The 22647-nt window shown below is 40.0% G+C and overlaps 1 protein-coding gene across 2 annotated transcripts in view; it reads left to right on the top strand.

Annotated features, from left to right (window-relative positions):
- Positions 1-22647, top strand: part of LOC126146569 (uncharacterized) — a 175695-nt gene that overhangs the window by 137967 nt on the left and 15081 nt on the right. The window contains exon 5 of one of the 2 annotated variants that reach the window (XM_049915629.1): positions 15416-15507. The exons of the other annotated variant lie outside the window; for it this stretch is intronic. Coding sequence (XP_049771586.1) covers positions 15416-15444 — 29 coding nt within the window. The 3' untranslated portion in view covers positions 15445-15507. The remainder of the gene's footprint in view (positions 1-15415; positions 15508-22647) is intronic. 2 annotated transcript variants of the gene reach the window in all.

Here is a 22647-nt window from a genome sequence, read left to right as displayed (position 1 = left end):
CACTGCGTGGTCAGCGGGTTGTCGCAGAATATCCGATGGAATCAGGACGATGTGTCATCATATGCTATCCTTCAGATCATGGAGAGTCCAGATACATCCCTGATAGACACGATTTTTCAGACATCTCCAGAACCACATGGATTTATGTTGGGGTTTCTGGGAGGTTACACATCTTGAAATTGCCTGGAAATGATCTGGTCGTTACAGAAAGTTTCTCAGAGAAAATCTTTGACTGGTAAGAGACATTGGAGTCACTTCATCATGCATGAAAATAGTGGTGTGGACACAGTGACATTCTGGCAAAGGCGGAATCACGTTTTGGGTAAGGAGGTCCTTATAACGCACAGATGTTAATGTACACCTAACAACCCCGCGAGGTGTCATCTCCTCGAAGAAAAACGGACCGAGAATAAAGGAGCTTGGGAAACCATACTACACAGTCACATAATCTGAGTGCAGTGGATATTCCTGCTCAGCATGTGGTAGAGTAGAGCTCCGCATGCGACGGTTCTGTACATTTAGATGCACAGTATAAGGTGCCTCGTCCACCCAAAGAATATTCCCCAGCCACATGTCATCCACGCTTGTCAAAAAACAAAGGGTAAAATCACGGTGTTGTAGTCTGTGATGGGACTTCATTTGGTGCACATTCTGAATTTTGTAGGGATTCCAGTGTAAAATGCACCACAAAATCGTTTCAACTGTTCATCAGGGAAGAGACAATCCCCGTAACATAGCTCGGGCATTTGCTGCAGGATTTGAAGCATGTGCTGCATAGTCGGCTATAGATACGGTAACTTCATGGAAATAGGCCGCTTCCCTCTCTCTGCTGCACTACCTAATTGACCTATTTCTTCAAATTTCTTAGTCATATTCCTTAGCTCATTTATTGACATGGGGCCGGCCGGTGTGGCCGAGCGGTTCTAGGCTCTACAGTCTGGAACCGCGTTACCGCTACGGTCGCAGGTTCGAATCCTGCCTCGGGCATGGATGTGTGTGATGTCCTTAGGTTGGTTAGGTTTAAATAGTTCTAAGTTCTAAGGGACTGATGACCTCAGAAGTTAAGTCCCATAGTGCTCAGAGCCATTTGAACCATATTGACATGGGGCCTCTTGCTATCTGTTTCTGTTGGCGATATCCCCGCAATCCTGTGCTACTACTGCTGCCATTCTGACAAAACAACTTCACCAGCTGTGGACGGGCTTTCTTCTCAATAGTCATAGTGTTTCATATGAAAAACTTCAACTTTCTTCACCCTATACATCAACATTCACTTCACAAAAGAAACCAAAGCAGGAGGCTAAGCGATGAACAGTGCACCGACGTCAAAACAGGAAACATTTCACATTCTTATTGATTACACCGCCATATTTTTACCTCGTGGCAGAAAGTGGACCTATTATATTTTTTGCAAAATCCTTGAAAAAGCTCACAATGTTTCAGCGTCCTGCGATGTATACAGCCCATATTGTAGCATTCGGAACACCCTCAGCTTAAACCCGGTATATGACACAACACTTACCTGAATGACAGACTTTACCACGGGAATCTTCACACATGTGCTGATTTGAAGCGCAGCATATCAAGAAATGTAGCCAGCATACCTATGGAAATGGTTCATTCTGCTGTGCAAAATGTAGTCCTGCGCTTTCAGACTCTTGTGGACTCTGATGGGCGCCGTATTGAGCTCCTTTTGGAGCAGTAATGGTAACGGTATGTAATGGTATGATGTACCTTACTTCCATTGCCTCCTCCACATCATTTTGCCAATTGCATCGTGGGTGACCCCCCTTTCTTCCGCTGGTATGGTATCCATAGTATGCTATTTGGTATCCTTCCTACAGTCATCCTACTCATATGGACAAACAACACCAACTGTTTTTGTTGGATGTCGTCACTGATATCCCTTTCACTAACGTCCCAGGATTCTCTACTTTGTTGTTCTTCTCATATTTTTGTTCCGTAGAACGGAGTTCATTAAGGTTGTTACAGCTCATCCTTTATTAATCCTACTAGGGTTTTCATCACTGTTTGTGCTTCGTTTATTAAATAATACCACAAGATATTTTGCCTTTTTTACTCTACAAACACTTTTGCATCTGCCTCCAAATTATTTACTTTTTCCGTTCCAACTGACAAGTACTCGCACCTCTTCATCTTCAGACCAGCCCTTTTGTATTCCTCTTTAAGCTTTCGTATCATGTAGTTCGGATTATCATCGTCTTCTACTAGTACAATCTGGTCATCTGCAAAATACAGGCTAAATATCTTGCTGTTCCCTACTGTCACTCCCATAATCTGGCATTTTCTTTGGCAAGTCTGCACTATCGCTCTTAGATACTGTAAGTAGGCTGTTTAGGTTTTCTTATTGGTAACGCCACGTAGCGCTCTGTACGAAAATCACTGGCTGTGCTGTGTGCAGTCTGTGGCTAGTTTGCATTGTTGTCTGCCATTGTAGTGTTGGGCAGCGGCAGCTGGATGTGAACAGCGCGTAGCGTTGCGCAGTTGGAGTTGAGCCGCCAGCAGTGGTGGATGTGGGGAGAGAGATGGCGGAGTTTTGAAATTTGTAAAACTGGATGTCATGAACTGCTATATATATTATGATTATTAAGGTAAATACATTGTTTGTTCTCTATTAAAATCTTTCATTTGCTAACTATGCCTATCAGTAGTTAGTGCCTTCTGTAGTTTGAATCTTTTATTTAGCTGGCAGTAGTGGCGCTCGCTGTATTGCAGTAGCTTGAGTAACGAAGATTTTTGTGAGGTAAGTGATTTGTGAAAGGTACAGGTTAATGTTAGTCAGCGCCAGTAGGGATATCTGAAAGTCAGATTGCGTTGCGCTAAAAAAATATTGTGTGTCAGTTTAAGCACAGTCTTGAATAATTGTTGAAAGGGGACGTTTCAATACAGTTTAAAGAGGATCTGTGACAGCCGGCCGGAGTGGCCGTACGGTTCTAGGCGCTACAGTCTGGAGCCGAGCGACCGCTCCGGTCGCAGGTTCGAATCCTGCCTCGGGCATGGATGTGTGTGATGTCTTTAGGTTAGTTAGGTTTAATTAGTTCTAAGTTCTAGGCGACTGATGACCTCAGAAGTTAAGTCGCATAGTGCTCAGAGCCATTTGAACCATTTGAGGATCTGTGACAGTTCTCATCCCTACCCCAGACCCTTATTCACCTCGAATTTTTCTGTCCAACTGTTCCTGGTCCTTAATCTTTTTGTGTTATTTTCACAGTAGTCTCTGATCCAACTGTATCTCTTCCAACTTTTCCCACAGTTTGTAAGTGGGCAAGTTATCATATGCTTTAACTAGGTCAATCAAAGCAACATGTGTGTCCAGTCCAGCCTTTGTGCCTTTTTTCATATTTAGTTTCATTGTGACGATGTTATCCATTACTGATCTTCCTGCTCGGTGTCCTGCTTGCTCTTCTTGCTGCTTGTGACTTTTTTCTTTTTCTATCAGATTTTTCAGTACCTTCGAGTATTCATACTACGAGAGGGATCACTGCTAGTCCCCTATAATTATTTGGGCCATTACATAACATTTTTATGGGCCAGTCTTATGTAAAATGTTTTCCATTCCGATGGAACATCTTCCCCTTTCAATACTCTTTCAGACATCCTCCTTAGCATTTCCAACAATTTTGGTGGATCAAACTTCACCAGCTCGGGATATATTGATCCACATCCTGCAGCCTTCTTCATCTTACAGCTCCTCACAGCCAGTTGAAGAACTTTTATATCTAAACGCCATAACTCCTGTTGCATCCTCACCTTACATCTATGTAAAAATGCAGGCAAATTTTACTTGAACAAATTTTTAAAATACGTTGTTCATCGACCTTGACTAATATTATTATGAGGTAAATTGTCAACAGTCGACACTCGTATTGGCTTAATCATTCTCCATGCCTCAGCACTACGAGCCCCACCAATTATTCCTTCTACATATTCGCATCTTTCTTGCCATGCCTTATTTTTCCTTTTTAACACTTCTCTTTTTAAACCTCTATTTAGTGCCCTATATATTTCTCTACTTCGTCTGTCATTCACATTTAGGAATGTCAAATAAGCATCTTTTCTCCTTTCGATCATCTCTGCTAGTTCCTTATTACCCCAAAGAGGTTTCATCTTCTCATATTCTCCAAATGCTTCCTTCCCTGATTCTTACATGGCCGTCTTTGTATACTCATATTCCTCTTCTACTGTTCTTTCTGCACTCTAAAATTTGTTTGCCAGTCGCTATTGATGTAAGTACTTAGTACTCTCTTTCCTTAAACCGTCCACATCATACCTTATGATCTCAGACTGGTCATCTTGTTGTGAACTCTTCTGTTCGCTACTATTCCGGAAAGTATGGAGAATATAAATTTTTCATTCCACGATATTACGATCATTTCAACAGACCCTCTTTTAACATTGACATCATAAATTTTTAAATTGGATTTTTGTCTCATGATTATAAAACAGTAATTGTTTTCAGCCGTCTTGTATTGTTACACAGTGTAAATTTGTGTATATCCTTGTGAGCAAAGAATGTATTTTCTACTCGTAATTCAGATTGCTCCGATAAGTCCAACATCCTTTTCCCATTTTCATTCCTAACATTCTCCCCATACATCCCAACAGCATTACTATTTCTCTCTTCCCCCATTCTTCCTTTAAAATCTGCTGACAGTATTAATTCGTGCCCACTTGGAACGACTTCTATAGTCCCTATGAGTATCTTTTCAAGATCTTCTGTTACACTCGGAGTCTTTCGCGGTGGCATGACTGGATAAAATGTTTTTGGGTCTCAAGCCACGTCAATTGCAATAAAATTCTCGAGCTTTTGATGGCCAGCTCCGCCATCGTCGTCAGAAGTATTTCACTCCTGACGACGATGGTGGAGGTAGCCATCGAAAACTCGGCTTGAAAACCGAGAAGATTTATCCATCTTTTTTTACCTTCAATGGCAAGTCTCCAGTAGGGGTTACTCCCCCACAGTCACTATATTCACGGCTCTAGCTCTCAGACTGAGCTTTATTAGCCTATCACTAACGGCTTCCATGAGGTTACATATTTTGACCATCGTTTGCTTGGAACGATGGATACACCTGCTCTTGCCGCACTATTTTTGCCCACTCCGCTAAAATAACGCACGAACTCCACAATCAGTACCTTTCCTTTTTATCTTGGAAAGTACAGCTCCATCAGTGTCGTGCTTTCTTATACCCATCAGAATTTCTTGTTGTTTATTACGGATGCCACGACAGTCCATATACCAAATTGCGAATTCCATTTTCTTTTCCGTTGCCAAATACATTATAACCATATAAAAATAAAGGTTATTACTGGGTGTTTTAGCTGGCTGTCTTTTTATGTAGATGGAGAGCTGACCCATCGCACAGCCGTCAACGCGATGTACCGGATTTGTCATCAGGATTTTCTTCTGCTAGGAATATTGGCTTCATCAAGCCTGATTTCTTCCTACCTTTGATGAAGAAGATGGGAAAAGAATAACAAAGGATACCAAAGAAACTCTGAGTTACTTAATTCACCCATTGGCTCTTGCAGTTAATGAAAAGAAGGAGAACGACAGGTCGTTGTAGTACACACTTCGTTAAATTTACAAGTATTACAAATACAGCCAGGCAAATTTTACATTTGTCATTTGGTAAATGTCAGACAACAGTAAAGCTTGCTTACAAAGCTACCTATCAGATGCTAGCGTCACTCGTGCAGGAAGTTACGTCATTGCCTCCTATGTAGATGACTTCTATGTGTCAGTTCCGATATTCATATCTCAAACAACTTTCACTCAGGAAACGACTATTAAACCCTTTTAATCCTAAGTTTTTGTACACTAGCCGATTTTCTGGACTGAGTTATTTTGGGACTGTTTGTGAAAGAAAACAAGCTGTTTGCTTTGCTATTTTCTCAAGAACTTATTTTATTGTGTTTAATTACTTGCCAAATATTACATGGAAGCGTAATTTGTGTTGTTGTGCTAAGGTTTCAACTGAGTAGTCACAACAGCGCCAGAAACACCAATCACAAGTGTCTTAAATTTCTGTTCCCCTTTCTGCATACACTAAAATGTCTAAAATAAATTTAGTTTCAACAACGGACAATGTAAACAGTTTTCTTCCACGTGTATGCCTTTTGCTTGATGTGTACTGTTTGAAAAGAGGTTTACCTTTCCGCAGCCTTAGATACTCGTCAGTGCACAAACCCCTAAATGGATTTAGAATTGACTTGAAATTCACTGTCAAAAAATTCGCCATATTCTTTATTTTGTAAACCTATTCACCCTTTCAGCGTTTCCCAAAAAGCCTGTGTCACTAAAATGTAGCATTCCAAGAACTGTCAGAAATCTGTCTCTGGGCATTAATTTTCTAAAGGAAGGTCTTTCAGTCAATGGATATGTAGATCAATAGTCCTTCATTCAATTTCTTTTTACAGCATGCAGACTGCTGGAAATTGATATATCTTATCTGCACTTGTATCTGCCCTCTCTATTTCCCTGAAAGATCTTTAACATCGTTGGTTCATTACTTTGTAAAATTTATTAGTTTCTCTGGTATTTCAGTCCATCAATTGCCTGTCAAATATAAGCTCAAAACATTCACTTTCACTAGCTTCCTCGTTTAGATCACAATGAGGGCGTACTCTAGAATCATCATTAGAAAAAGCACAATTATAAGGCATAAACACGCCATGTGTCAGCCATCTATATTCATTATTTCTGACTTTTTCCTTCTTTCTCGCCTGTGATGGGCCCAGTTTGTGAATAATTTCAATGTCACTTGATGAATCTTCTTTTTCTCATAATAATACCATGCAGTCTCCACTTCTTCGAAATCACCAGCAGATTCCGCAGACCAGTCTTCATTTAGCAGTATTTCTCTAATTACATCGTTGCTCAAACCTTTCGAATTCGTCATTATCAGCACACATAAAAACGCAAATGCAAGTAACGAATTTAGTGCCCATAGGATGTATATATACTAGGCCTCCTGAAAATGCTAGTAAATCCAGATTGTTCGCAGCAGATTTCAGCACCATTCAGTCACAGAAGGGAGCAATCTTACCGAGACGACGGCCTAAACACATGAAAGAAAAGCGAAAAAGTACCTGTACGATCGTTGGCTGGCGTGACAATATGGTCTCTGCCGTACTGGTACAGTTACTGTCTGCAAAGGGTTAGTGTTGATAATGCCGTTGTATATTCTGTCTGCCTTTCCATTAAGCATGTGATGTGACTGTATAATTTTCGGTCGGAAAATTTCTAAATTACCATGACTGTCTATTTTCTGACTTTCGTGTGGTACATGTAGGATATTTGTCATTTTCATCACTGTTAACAGTGGGTTCAGTTTCAAGCAGATGGACTGACCTTGCTATGCTAATTTATTCCAGTATGTGGCGAAATCTAAAGACTAAATAATCACAATAAATTGCTCAAATTTTAACGGTATATTCTCTAGGCATATATCTAGAAGAACTATCTCCCTGTTTTCAAAAATCTTTATGTACACTTTGTTGAAGACAAGCCATCACATGTATTAGCACCACTATAGAATTCAGTGTATTCTTCATTTATGCCAATTATTACTGTGCAAAGTAAGCTAATCCAATCCTACCCTTTTTTTACATGTTTAAAAAAACTGTAGCCAGATACCCTTGTAATACCATTTCTTGACTCTAAACTCTATGCTGAGAGGAGCATTTTCCAGGGCATGTTTTAGGATACATATTTGCATGTAATCAGAATTTAAACAAAAAGGAAGAACTTATGCTGTGTTATTTGATTTATTTAGCATCTATAGTGATAGTTAATTTTTTGAGCAAAAACTAATGTTTACATCGACCTGTTCGAAAATATTAACTACCTCTGAATGAGAGATTGGCAATAAATTTTGGACTATGGTGTATGTCTTTTTGTTGCAGACAGTGGTGCAAAGAAGTTGTTAGTATTATCAATACATTCCACAATTGTATGATAACAGAAGTATATTTCGTATTGTGTGTAATTTGTTTCATAGCAGTTATTTTATTTGTAAATCTGCTGAAGGTAATAGTAATTACTCTTCTGAAATCTTTAAAAGAATCATAAGTTTATAAAGTTATTTGGTGGTTCAAGATTTCATAATTAATATGAAAGTCGATTATTTTTTTCGATTATTTTGAAAACAATGAAAATAAAGTAAGGCATATCAAATTCTGTAGAATTATAATAATTAATAATATCTAATTCAAAATTTCTTTTTCCCATGAATCTGCAAATTCAGTTGTTTGAAGTCTGAAGAGAGAAATTGGAATTTTTGGATTTTTAAGTCTCTCTTGTTCTAATTGAAATAAAATAAATGTAAATATCATGTGACTAGGGCCTCCCACTGGGTAGACCGTTGGCTGGGTGCAAGTCTTTCGATTTGACGCCACGTTGGCGACTTGCGCGCCAATGGGGATAAAATGATGATGATAATGATGATTAGCACAACACAAAACCCAGACCCTGAGCGGAAAAATCTCTGCCCAGCCGGGAATCAAACCCAGGCCCTTATGATTGACATTGTGTCACGCTGACCACTCATACACCAGGGCGGACTAATTCAAGTGAATGTTTGGGTTCATACTTAACAGCAGGAACACGAATTTCCATGCTTTACCTTCTTTTGGAAGTGCATAATTATCATTTTCTGTTGTTCACTGAAGAACTGGATCTTCTTGATCTTTTCTCAAACACCAAGTAAAAATTGTAATTTCATCACCTTCAAACATAATTTCTTTAGGTCTTTAAATAATCCACCAAATAATTCTAATGGGTAAGCAACTTCATTTTGTTTAGTTTAAATTTTTCCATTGCTAACAATATGTCCTTCCATACTTCATTCATTCGAAAGAGAACATGGTAACTGAATAAGAGTTGAAGAACAAATGAAAGGATGTTTGATTCTAGATAAAATATTAATTCCTTTCTTAAATGTAATAACTTTCAACAATTTTGTAACATAATTGTCAATTAGTTTACCACGTGATTTACATGATAGGCAGAAAAATCAGTTCAATCTGTATGAATAACATCAAAAGACATAAAAAATTGTGAAAAATTAGTATGAATCCAAACATCACATACATTACTATTTATTTCTGTTTCCTTGTTAGGAAGATTTAAATATTTTTTGGCAGGAAAGGAGAAAAATTGATAACATCCGATTTGATTCAGGAGTTTTAAGGAAAAAAATTATTAATTCATTACTAAAACAACTGTTACTTAAGCATAATTAAAGTCAATTAAGATCTCATATTTTTTGCTTATTTCTAAATTTTGAATAGTATCAAAAATTAGAACTTTTTTAGGATGACTTGGTTCATAAATTATTGGAGCACCAAATTCAATATTTGGTTGAAATGAAAGAATAATATTAATTTCCCTATGGAAATGATTGTGTTTAACGAACATTTCATAAGCCAAATTGAAAATTTATGTTAATTAATTTAAATGTAATAATTTGAAGAACAACGTTAGCAACAGTTTTTTTATTAGGTTCAATAGTTTGAATATTAAATCCTAAAATACTTGCAATATTATTTTCTTTTGTATCTCTGTATAATTTTTAACTCTTTCGATAACAATTCTATTTAAAATTTTATTTTCTCTAATATGAATATTTGGATGTTTCGAATGAATAAATTTTTCTAATTTTTTTAAACTACATTGACCAACATGAACTTCTATTGTTTATCTATCTCAGTAAAGATTATTATTTTTCGGTGTAATATTTGGAGTTAAAAAAGTTAAATAGAAAGCAACTAGTGAAACATTTTTATAAGTCGCTCTTATTGGGATAATTACTCTTTTTCACAATAGAAGAATTATCGCTCAGTTGAAATAATCTACTCATTTATATTAGTAAAAATTTATGTAAATAAATGACAGATTGAGAACCAAGAATAAGAATTCCAGAAAATAAATTAAAAAACAAACATGGTACACTTTTACCAAATTCTATTCGATTTGCAATGATAAAACCAAATATTACAAAAACTTGTTTGTTATTAAATATAAATTCATTGGTTTCAGATCCACAAGCGACTTCATTAACATATAAAAATTATTATATTTTTAATTCTAATAAATATTTTCCCTTTAAATGGAAATAGAAAATAAATGATTTGTCCAATTTGCAATCAAGAAAAAGAAATTCACACAGAAATTAAAATAACAAAACATATTTGGCCTGTTAAATCATGCTGTTAAGTTTGTAAAACAAAGAGACAATGAGAACTTCTTCATAACTGGCATATTAATACATTTATTTGTGAAAAATTTCGAAAGGAAGTTAAAAATTTAGTAAAATGTACTCACGACTGTTATCACTCAAAAGATGACATTTTTCTGTATCGTTTTCTTTTGTCAGTTCAACATTTTTATAATCAATGGCAGTAATTTCATTTTTCACAACTAATTTCTTAATTCCTTTAGATTTATCCCCTTTTTCCACCAACTTTATATGCATACATTTCGGATCTTAGAATAATGAGTTCTAACATAATTTTTCCACAATTTTCAACTATCATTTTTCCTAAGACTTTCTTATTTACTTGTGGCAGTACATAAATATTATATTTAGGATAATCACTTGTATCAAATTCGTAAATTATTGATTTTATATCTTTGCAAAAATCTTCACTTCTTATATCAAAAATGAAAGAATTACTATCTATATAACATGAATCAATATTTTCACAATACTTTGCTTTCATAACATTAAAATAACGCATTTTTATTTTCGAAATAACCAGAATACTCACTCCAATAGAAATTGGTTTATTAAATACTATTATAATTTTCTTCATAGGACTAACACAACATTTCTTGAAAATACAGTGGCATGTCCATAATTTTTGAAATATAATTTATTTATATTCTTGGATTTGTTGCAATTTTAATACTTTGTGTAGTTCTAATATTTTCCATTGTTTTCCCATCGCTGAATAACTCATTAACTTGTAGGAATTTTTTCAACTTCGTTAGCTGCCTTTTTTCTCATTTCTGTATTAAAATCAATATATTTCTTCTACTAATCTCATTGTTCAGGTTATAAGATTCTACTTTCTTTATTTTTTCTTTAATTTTAGTCCTAGACATTGTTTAAGATTTCTATAATGTAAAACATATTTTTCTTTATTATTTAATGTTGTTAATAATTTATTTCCTCCTTCTGGTGCTCAAGGTAAATCTATATGTAAATTACGTAAATTCTTTGGATTTTGTAAATCAACTTCTAGAAAAAACATATTTATAATCATCTAACATTTTAAATATTTTTTCAGCAATAATACATTTTATGTTCTTCCCAACTGAAATTTTTAAATGGTAAAAATTGTGACACTGCCCAACCATATCAATTACTTCCATTTAAATAAGTTATATAATTTGATTGTTATTGGGTTAAAATTTTTCATACCATTATTATTCATTTTTGCAAATATATTAATACTTCAAGAAATTCACATCGAATTTGCAAGAAATGAAAACATGCAATAATCATGTTGTAAATATAATTCAATTTTAGTCATTTTTACATCGAATATAGGTAATACTGGAACTTTAAAATACAGACAAGGATCACATTTATAAGATTTAATACATTTATCTCTAAAATTTTCGAAAAATCTGCTAAAATTCAAACATTAGATTTATCATATAATTTTGTGTGTTCATCTAAATTTTTAAAACTGAATTTTTACCAAACTGTTTCTGCTCTTTCCCATTCTACATCAGAAGTATTATCTTTATTAAGTTTTGGATAAAAATCTTCTTTTTTAGAGAATTTAGCTTCTTGTAATTTTTCTTCAGGATCCATATACTTGTAAGGATAAAGGCCTGTTTTTATTATTAAATCTAATTGTTCACCTTCAAAATATTTTGCTGTTTCTCTAAATTGTTCTATTGTAAGATTAGAAGATAATTTATCAGGACTTGAAGCCATAAATTTAAACGTATCGACAAATCTTAATGTTATCCATCTTCAAAGTGTTTACTAAAAGAAATATATCCTTGTTCATTATGTGGAACTGTATCAGTATCTTTATTATCTACTGTTAATTCATTGACAAATATATGAACATTGTAATTTGTTAAATCATGAATATAATCTGGTATAATTCAGTATTTTGGTAATTAAGATTGCAATCTTCAAGTGCAACTCCTCGATATTTTCCTGTGGAATAGCAATGATCTCTTATTTTCTTTTCACCTAAAGTAAGTTCTTCTTCATAAAGATGTCAAGTCTCTGCTTTTTATAGTCGATTATATCTTCTTTAGTCAATTTCATTAAAATATTTCATTCATTTATTCTAGCAATTTCTCTTGATTCTTCTTTTAACATTTAAACCACTTTTTTGCTGCATCAGGGTGTATACGTGGACAAGGAAAAAAAATTCCCGGATTTTTCCCGGATTTCCTGGTTAAAAATACTGTTTCTCCCAGGTGAAAATACCCTTTTTCCGTGTTAAGTGACAGTATACTCTCATTCATCACTGCAAAACTCATCAATCCTTTGAATGGTAATGGTTTTATATACCGGAGTAGAATGTCCTGGCACTTTAGAAAACGTAACTCAGGGGGGAAAAATACGTTTCGAAAGACCTTTGATGTGCAGCAACGTGTACGCTGCATATTTTCGTATTGCGAATGTATAAATTCGAATTCCACCAAACACTGCATGTCACTTTCCAAAGCATTGAAATCGAGATTGTGATGCGCTTTTGTAAGCCAGTCATAGCTCATGTCACGTGATCTCGCCAGCTAATTACAGCATAGGACACGTGATGTACTCATCGAATAAAATCCGTTTTGTTAACATTTCATGTGAGAGCAATAAACGAAGAGAAAACAACAAAATGACTAAATGTAAACACAGGTGACGTGGAGACGACACACTTCCCCACCACAACTCAGACTGCTCTATGCATCAGCCCCGGATTTACTGTATTTCCAAACCAGGGCAATATTAAGTAGCGGCGCCCAGCCACACTTCCGTAACCAGAAGCGGGAGAAGGTACTACTCATACACGACTCAACTGCGTATGCGCAAGAGCCCGCCCGCAACTGCTCAAACGAATCTTATGTAAACAGTTGTCACGTCATGCTCATCGGAGGCGATTTGTTGTTACAAAGGATTGGATAGTCTTCCTAAAGCCTTAGACACATTTTGCTGTTGGCAGACGCTTGTATGAGCACTGTTTTGTTGTTGTATAGGGCACATTTCCTTTGCAAATTAAGATTTATTTTCTTTCTTTTTTCTCCTGTTAATGTTTTATTGCTGCAGTATTAATCTGCAGTAGTGGGCTACAGTAATATCCTCTGTTAGAGTATTGGTTCTTACCAGTCAAAATCACAAAAATTTAACAGAAAACTAAAACAATGAAAAATTCACGGAATTCTAAACAATTCCTGGGTTTTTCCCGGTTTTCTCCCAGATGAAAAAATTCCCAGGTTTTTCCTGGATCTCCCGGTTGTCCCAGGTCATATACACCCTGTGCATCTATACCTGTGTAAGTAACAGGATTTTTATAATTTCAATTAGAATATTTAACATAATAACTGAATTAAATTGCTGAATGTTTTTGATATTTTTTAATATCAGATTTTTCAGGGTTTGGTTTACAAGTTTGAATATATTTTAATAAACATTTTAAATGTACATAAATCACAAAACGAACGAATTTAAAGATTTTTACTGACGTCGTTAGTGTTATTAATTGTCTTTTTCTAAGTTTAGAATCATTTTGTATTTTTTCGTTTTACAGTTTTGATGTGGTTCTTTTAATGATTTTTATTCAATTCATCATCATTATCATTGTTGTTAATATTGTCAAAGGATTTACAGTAAGATCGATAAATTTTTGTTTATTAAGTTAGGAATAACTATTCAAATTACCTGTTTTAGCAATTGGTCAAAGTTCTTTTAAAGTTTTATATTTTAGTTCCTTCTTCTTCATTTCTTTATTCATTTCTTTCTTATTAAAACAATCAATACATTCTCAAAGATCTCCTCTAGCTACATTTGAATAACCATTTCCTTTATAATAATTTTCTAAATCTCTATAATGCAATCCATTGTGATTGCATATTGTGTATTGAACCAGTTACCTAGTAACGACAGAGAGGCTTTGTCCCACTGTAGCCCTCAGTGGTTCACAATTCCACAAAAGCCACAGCATTCCACCCACCCTACCAGTGCCCCACACCAAACCCAGGGTTATTGTGCAGTTTGGCCCCCAGTGGACCCCCCCCCTCATCCCTGGGAACGTCTCATACCAGATGAGTGTAAGCCCTAATGTTTGCATGGTAGAGTAATTATGGTGTGTGTATACATCGAGACAGTGTTTGTACAGAAAACGCCGACATATTGTAACTAAGGTGGTATAAGGAGAACCAGCCCGCATTCACTGAGGCACATGGAAAACCATGTTAACGACAATCCACAGGCTGACCGGCAAACCAGACTTCGACACTAATCCACTGGGCAGATCCATGCCGGGAACCAGCATGTCTTCCTTCTTGGGAAGCAGTGCATTAGACTGCGCAGCTAGCCAGGCGGGCATAGCTCTATCCATACTGTCCTTTACTATAATTTTTAAGTTCTTAGACAATTCAACTTTCTTTGGAATTTTTTCTGTTTTATTTATGTAGAATGAATTTTGATTTTTATTTTTATTTAAACGTTTTCAGTTAAAATGTACCTCTGAGATTTTTGGTTTGATGGTTCTTATTTATGAAGAATAAAGTTTATTAGATTTGAAAATTTTTAAATGAGAAAAGAGAAATTGCTTTTTTCAATACAGGCAAATGAGATTTTTTTGGTTGGGGAAATTAGACATTTGTATAGCACGCAAATATGCAGAATACATAAATCTTGTCCAATGTCAGGATGCAGTCTTCTCACGGGTTGTCCACTGAGCAACAGAGACTTGCATGATGAGCATTACTAAGACAAGCAGGAAAATAAATAACGCAGATAAACAATTTGAATGGAAGACCTGATTATGACTGCAATGCAAAATGAAATGGAAATGGGCAGGAGATGTAGCCAGGAGAAAAGATGATAGAGGGACCAAAAAAATTACTTGCTGGAGTCCAAGAGATAATGTTATAAGCCAGGGGCTCATGAATTTTTTGAAAGGTTAGAAGAGATGGCAACCTCTTTACAGGGAGCCGTCTGCCGTAGAAATGTATTACTTTTCACTGTTACCTCTTGCCTCGCTCCACACAGCAGTAAGCTCGGTTAGGTGGTACTGAAAATTTCTGATTGAGAACTTAGATATGAAGCTCTTTTAAACTCTGCACAAACAGATATGTGCTGATATTATCTTTAGTAATCGTAAGATCAGTAAATATGACTGTGTGAACGTAAACATGTTGCAGGTGATGCAGCCAAAAGACATTTCGGCTAGTGAAACATCATTCAAGGACTTCTTGCTGCATAACGACCCACCGGGCAGAGTCTGTAACAGAAGGTGTGTGTGTTTCTATCCCATTTCTCAACCATGATCGTCGGTAGACGAATTTCTCATAACGCCATGTGCAAACGAATTTCCCCTTGCGTAGACATCAGGCAGCTGGGAAATTTATAGCCGGTTCAGAGCTTTTATAATTCACGACACACAGGGTTTAATGCCTTTAATATCGAAACTATGTCTACAATACATATTATCATGCCTAATACGGTGTAGGAAATACGTCGGCATTCAAAACAGCTTCTAGTCGTCTGGAAATGGACTAATATAGCTTCTGTAAAGGTTTTCATAGGACTACAGAATAGTGGCAACTTCAGGTAACGATGACGGAGGTGGATGGTGATCAAGCAACCACGTCTACGAAATAGACGACAAAGTCTCAATAATACTGAGATCTAGCGATTATAGTGCCATGGCAGATTCTACAATTCATCCTCGTGAAAACAAAACCATTCCTGGACGATGCGAGTTGTGTGGACATTGGCCTTGTCGTCATGAAACAATGCATCATTATTGTTTAAAAAGCATTTTACATCGGAATGGACGTGATCAGTCAAAATGGCCGCATAATATTCGTCAGTAATGCGTCCTTGCCGAGTAACCATGGGGTCCATGGATTACCACTATATGGCTGCCCAAATCATCACCGAACCCCCATCATGTTTCACTTTTGGAACGTAGAGTGATCGTGACAAACTGTTGTTGAAGTGAAGAGTATAGAAAGGGTGTAGGGGAACATGGAAAACAGCGCAGTCGTTGTCGTAATGCGGAAACGGAGCAATTTATCTGCCTTCCAAAACGGCATGCCCACTGGCTTTCTGGACAGGGGTGGAAGCTTTCCCGAAACGGCTACCTTTGTGAACTGTTCACATAAAGTCATTGTCTAAGTATGTTGTGCATGGTAAATGGTGTTATGCAAAACCCGACACCGGGGCAACTCTGGTGCACCATGAGCCATAGATGACTGCAGCAGCGATGCATACGGGCGAATAGATAGGCAACTGTTGAGGAACAGACCGCCCAGATGAACAAAGGAGCTACCGTCCAGCAAACGTTGCTGCGTATGGTACTCCACAGCAAGCGCCTGATTCTTGCACCACGCTGACTGCTGCTCACCGGCAATGAAGGCAGGAATTTGTACGCCAGTACCAGAACTGGACGTCCACTGAGAGGTTACAGGTGGCCTTTTAAGATGAATCACATTTTATTCTGCATCAAACAGGTGGCTGTTGGCGTACACTCCTGGAAATTGAAATAAGAACACCGTGAATTCATTGTCCCAGGAAGGGGAAACTCTATTGACACATTCCTGGGGTCAGATACATCACATGATCACACTGACAGAACCACAGGCACATAGACACAGGCAAAAGAGCATGCACAATGTCGGCACTAGTACAGTGTATATCCACCTTTCGCAGCAATGCAGGCTGCTATTCTCCCATGGAGACGATCGTAGAGATGCTGGATGTAGTCCTGTGGAACGGCTTGCCATGCCATTTCCACCTGGCGCCTCAGTTGGACCAGCGTTCGTGCTGGACATGCAGACCGCGTGAGACGACGCTTCATCCAGTCCCAAACATACTCAATGGGGGACAGATCCGGAGATCTTGCTGGCCAGGGTAGTTGACTTACACCTTCTAGAGCACGTTGGGTGGCACGGGATACATGCGGACGTGCATTGTCCTGTTGGAACAGCAAGTTCCCTTGCCAGTCTAGGAATGGTAGAACGATGGGTTCGATGACGATTTGGATGTACCGTGCACTATTCAGTGTCCCCTCGACGATCACCAGTGGTGTACGGCCAGTGTAGGAGATTGCTCCCCACACCATGATGCCGGGTGTTGGCCCTGTGTGCCTCGGTCGTATGCAGTCCTGATTGTGGCGCTCACCTGCACGGCGCCAAACACGCATACGACCATCATTGGCACCAAGGCAGAAGCGACTCTCATCGCTGAAGACGACACGTCTCCATTCGTCCCTCCATTCACGCCTGTCGCGACACCACTGGAGGCGGGCTGCACGATGTTGGGGCGTGAGCGGAAGACGGCCTAACGGTGTGCGGGACCGTAGCCCAGCTTCATGGAGACGGTTGCGAATGGTCCTCGCCGATACCCCAGGAGCAACAGTGTCCCTAATTTGCTGGGAAGTGGCGGTGCGGTCCCCTACGGCACTGCGTAGGATCCTACGGTCTTGGCGTGCATCCGTGTGTCGCTGCGGTCCGGTCCCAGGTCGACGGGCACGTGCACCTTCCGCCGACCACTGGCGACAACATCGATGTACTGTGGAGACCTCACGCCCCACGTGTTGAGCAATTCGGCGGTACGTCCACCCGGCCTCCCGCATGCCCACTATGTGCCCTCGCTCAAAGTCCGTCAACTGCACATACTATTCACGTCCACGCCGTCGCGGCATGCTACCAGTGTTAAAGACTGCGATGGAGCTCCGTATGCCACGGCAAACTGGCTGACACTGACGGCGGCGGTGCACAAATGCTGCGCAGCTAGCGCCATTCGACGGCCAACACCGCGGTTCCTGGTGTGTCCGCTGTGCCGTGCGTGTGTTCATTGCTTGTACAGCCCTCTCGCAGTGTCCGGACCAAGTATGGTGGGTCTGACACACCGGTGTCAATGTGTTCTTTTTTCCATTTCCAGGAGTGTATATTGCGCGAAACGTCTGAAAGCAAACACACTGCAGAAGTCGTCGGAAGCGAAAATGAGCGCAAGGAGAGCAATGAGAGAAGTGTTCAATGATTTTGAAAGTAAGATGTTGCAACCGACTTGAGTAAAAACCCTAAGAGATTTTGGTCGTATGTAAAATAAGTAAGTGGGTCAAAATCATCTATTCATTCTCTCAGCCACCACACCGGCACCGAAATGGAAGATAACAGACAGAAGGCCGAAATACTGAATTCAGTCTTCCGAAGTTGTTTCACCGCGGAAGATCGTAACACTGTCCCTCCTTTCAATCGTCTTACAAACGTCGAAATGGCAGATTCTAAGATAACCTATCGCCGAATTGAAAAACAGCTACAATCGCTTAGCAATGGAAAGGTGTTGGGACCGGATGAGATTCCTATAAGATTTTATAAAGATTTATGCGAAAGAACTTGCTCCCCTTTTAGCAGTAACTTATCGTAGATCGCTTGAGCAACGAAAGGTACCTAGTGTCTAGAAAAAAGCGCAGGTCATTCCCGTTTCTAAGAAAGGCCGTAAGACAGATCCACACAATTATAGACCTATATAGTTGACGTCAATCTGTTGTAGAATTATGGTACATGTTTCATGCTCAAGAATTATGACGTTCTTGGAAAATGAACATCTCCTCTATAAAATCAACATGGATTCCGCAAACAGACATCCTGCGACACTCACCTTGCTCTGTTCCTCCATGAGATCCACAGCGCAGTGGACAACGGCCTTCAGGTTTATGTTGTGTTCCTTGATTTCAGTAAGGCATTTGACACCATCCCACATTGCCGGTAAATGAAAAAAGTACGAGCTTACAGAGTATCGGACCAGACTTGCGATTGGATTCAAGACTTTCTTGCAGATAGAACTCAACATGTTCTTAACAAAACAAAATCTACAGATGTAAAGGTAATATCTGGAGTACCACGGGAACTGTGACAGGACCTTGCTGCTTAAAATATACATTAATGATCTAGTAGAATGCGCCGGATGCTCTTAAAGGCTATTCGCAGATAATGCAGTTGTCCATACCAAAGTAGCAATGCCAGAAGATGATAAGAATTTACAGAACGACCTGCAGAGAATTGGTGAATGGTGCAGGCTCTGGCAGTTGACTCTGAACGTAAATAAATGTAACATATTGTGCATACATAGGAAAAGAAATCCAGTACTGTACAGCTACACCATTGATGACAAACAGCTGTAGACAGCATTTGCCGTAATATACCTAGGCATAACTATCCAGAGCGACCTTAAGTGGTTGGTTGGTTGGTTGATTAGTTGGTGGGGTTGAAGGAATCAGACTACAAAGGTCATGAAAACCCACAAGGAACAAAAACGAGCAACAGAGATCACAAGAGATGACACAGAACAAGAAAGACATAGACAAAGACCAGAAAAGAGGAATTAAAAACATTCAGAGGGTTACAGTGGTTGGCTGACCATGGAAACACAGAAAAAACACCAATCTAAAACTGTAGGCCAAAGGCCAGACTCAACACAAAAAAGGGGAACAAACCCTCAGCTCGAGTGATAAAAGCTCCCTGCCTGAATAAAATTCAAAACGAAGCCTGACATTGCAGCATCATCTGTTGAAAGTGCAGGGAGTCTATTAGGCAGCGCAGTCGTCTGCCTGAGCTCAGTTAAAAGCGGACAGTCCAACAAAACGTGGGCCACTATCAACGCTGATCCACAGTGACAGAGAGGTGGGTCCTTGCGGCGCAGTAAATAACCGTACGTCAGCCTGGTGTGGCCATTGCGCAGCTGGCAGAGTACAATGCAGTCCTTGCAAGAGGCCCCCAAGGGGGAGCGCCACACACCATCTCCTTGACGACCCGAAGTTTGTTGGGTGAAGGCAGAGCGCGCCATTCATCACTCCAGGTACCAAGTACCTTCTGCCGCAAAACTGACTGGAGATCACACTCCAAAAGGCCAATCTCTAGGTCCGATGCACAGACAGCCTGTTTGGCCAGGGAGTCAACATGTTCATTACCCGGGATGCCGACATGATCTGGGGTCCACGTAAAAACCACAGAGTGGCAGCAACTGGCAAGAGTATGGATGGACTACTGGATAGTCATCACCAGACGAGAACGAGGAAAACAATGGTCGATAGCTCGTAAACTGCTCAGGGAGTCACTACAGATAACGAAGGACTCACCTGAGCAGGAGCAGATATACTCTAGGCCACGAGAGAAGGCTACCAGCTCGGCAGTGAAAACACTGCAGCAAGCCGGCAATGAGCGTTGTTCAGAGTGATCCCCAAGAGTAATAGCACAACCAACTCGACAGCCCCATTGAACCATCAGTACAGACCACGTCAGAGCTGTGAAACGTGGTGAACATAGAAAAAAAGTGGCGGCGGAGGGCCTCAGGAGGCACTGAGTCCTTCGGGCCCTTTGCCAAATCCGGCTGAAGACATGGGCGGGGCACACACCATGGGGGTAGACGTATATGGGCCCAGAAAAGAGGTGAGAGCTGGAAAAACTCAAGACCAAAGAGAAGAGCCCGGATGTGAACCACGATCATACACCAAGACAGGGCCACCATTCTGGGAGATAGACGACTGAGTTGGGGAACAGGAGACATTATTTTGGATGCCCGGACCAGCTACAAACGTGTGCAGCATAAGAGGCCAGTAGTCATTGGCACCGGATCGGCAGTGGAGGGACACCAGCCTCCACAAGTATTCTGTTTACAGGGCTTGTGTGGAAAGCTCCTGTTGCGAGTCAAATCCCAGAGTGAAGTATGGGGTCAAGCAACCACAGCATGGAAGGCAATGCCAAACCATAAGCCAGGCTCCCATAATCGAGATGGGACTGAATCAACGCCTGATACAGTCAGAGCAGGGTAAAGCAATCGGCATCCCAGCTGGTGTGACTCAAGCAACAAAGAGCATTAAGATGGCGCCAGCACGTTTGTTTAATCTGCCAAATATGAGAGAGCCAAGTCAACTGGGCATTAAAAAACAAACCCCAAAATCCCATTTGTCTCCACAACAGCAAGAGGTTTGCAGTCAAGAGAAAGCTGTGGCTCAGGGTGAACAGTGTGACGCCAGCAGAAATGCATGATGCCGGTCTTGGCAGCCGAAAACTGGAAGCTGTGCATGACGGCCTAAGACTGCACCCTGCAGATAGCACCCTGTAGCCGCCATTCAGCAACCGCAATGTCAGGGGAGCTATAGTACAGGCAAAAGTCATCAACATACAAAAATGCTGATACAGATGTACCCACAGCTGCAGCTATCCCATTGATAGCAACTAAAAAGAGGCAGACATTCAAGACAGAGACTTGCAGAAACCCATTCTCCTGGACTTGGGAGGAATTATGGGAGGAACTAACTTGCACGCGGAAGGAACAAGGCGACAGAAAATTTCGAATACTAATCAACAGCGGGCCCCTAAGACCCCACCCATAAAGCGTGGTGAGGATGTGATGTCACCACATTGTATCATACGCCATCCACATGTCAAAATGCTGACGGTGGGTAAAAGCCATGTGGATGGCAGACTCAGGCAGACCAGATTATCAGTGGCAGAGCAGCTCTTACAGAACCCACCCTGGGACAGAGCCAGAAGGCCCCAAGACTCTAGCGGCCTACTCAGCCTCTGGCTCACCATGTGTTTGAGCAACTTGCACAGAACATTGGTGAGGCTAATGGGGCAGTAGCTGTCCACCTGCAGTGGGTTCTTGCCAGGTTTCAAAATGGGGATGACGATGCTTTCCCGCCAGTGTGATGGGAACTTACCCTTAACCCAGATACAGTTGAAGAGGTCGAGGAGGTATCACTGGCAGTCCACCGAGAGGTGTTTGAGTGTCTGATAGTGGATGCAATCCGGCCTGGGAACTGTATCAGGGCAAGCAGCTAGGGCACTTTGGAATTTCCACTCACTGGCTGGAGCACTGTATGATTCGGGGTGGTGCATATGCAATGAAAGGCCCTGACATTCCAACTGCTCTTTCAGGGAGCAGAAGGACAGTGGGTAATTCATAAAAGCGGAACTCTGAGCATAATGATCTGCTAAGAGTTCTGCAATCGTGTCTGATCCAGTACAGACTGCTCCATTCAGGGAAAGCCCAGGTATGCTGTCAGGTGTCTGATACCCATAGAGTCGCATAATCTTGCTCCAAACCTGTGATGGAGAGATATGGATGCCAATGGTGGAGACATACCGTTCCGCTGGGCAATTAAGGCGTTGGGCTGGGGCACAGAGCCGCTTATAGGTAATGAGGTGTTCCAGGGATGGGTGCTGCTGATGACATTGGAGGGCACACATGACAGAAAGATCGGTAAGTGGTCACTACTGCAGAAGTCGTCATGCACCCTCCATTGGACAGATGGTAGAAGGCTAGAGCTGCAGACTGAAAGGTCGATGGCTGAGTATGTGCCATGTGCCACACTGAAATGTGTGGGGGCACCATTATTTAAGAGGGAAAGGTCGAGCTGTGC

This window comes from Schistocerca cancellata, chromosome 2 (assembly GCF_023864275.1).
Source record: "Schistocerca cancellata isolate TAMUIC-IGC-003103 chromosome 2, iqSchCanc2.1, whole genome shotgun sequence".
In the NCBI taxonomy this organism is placed as follows: domain Eukaryota; kingdom Metazoa; phylum Arthropoda; class Insecta; order Orthoptera; family Acrididae; genus Schistocerca; species Schistocerca cancellata.
Note: the sequence above shows the minus strand (reverse complement) of the source record. Positions and strands in the feature narration are given on the sequence as shown.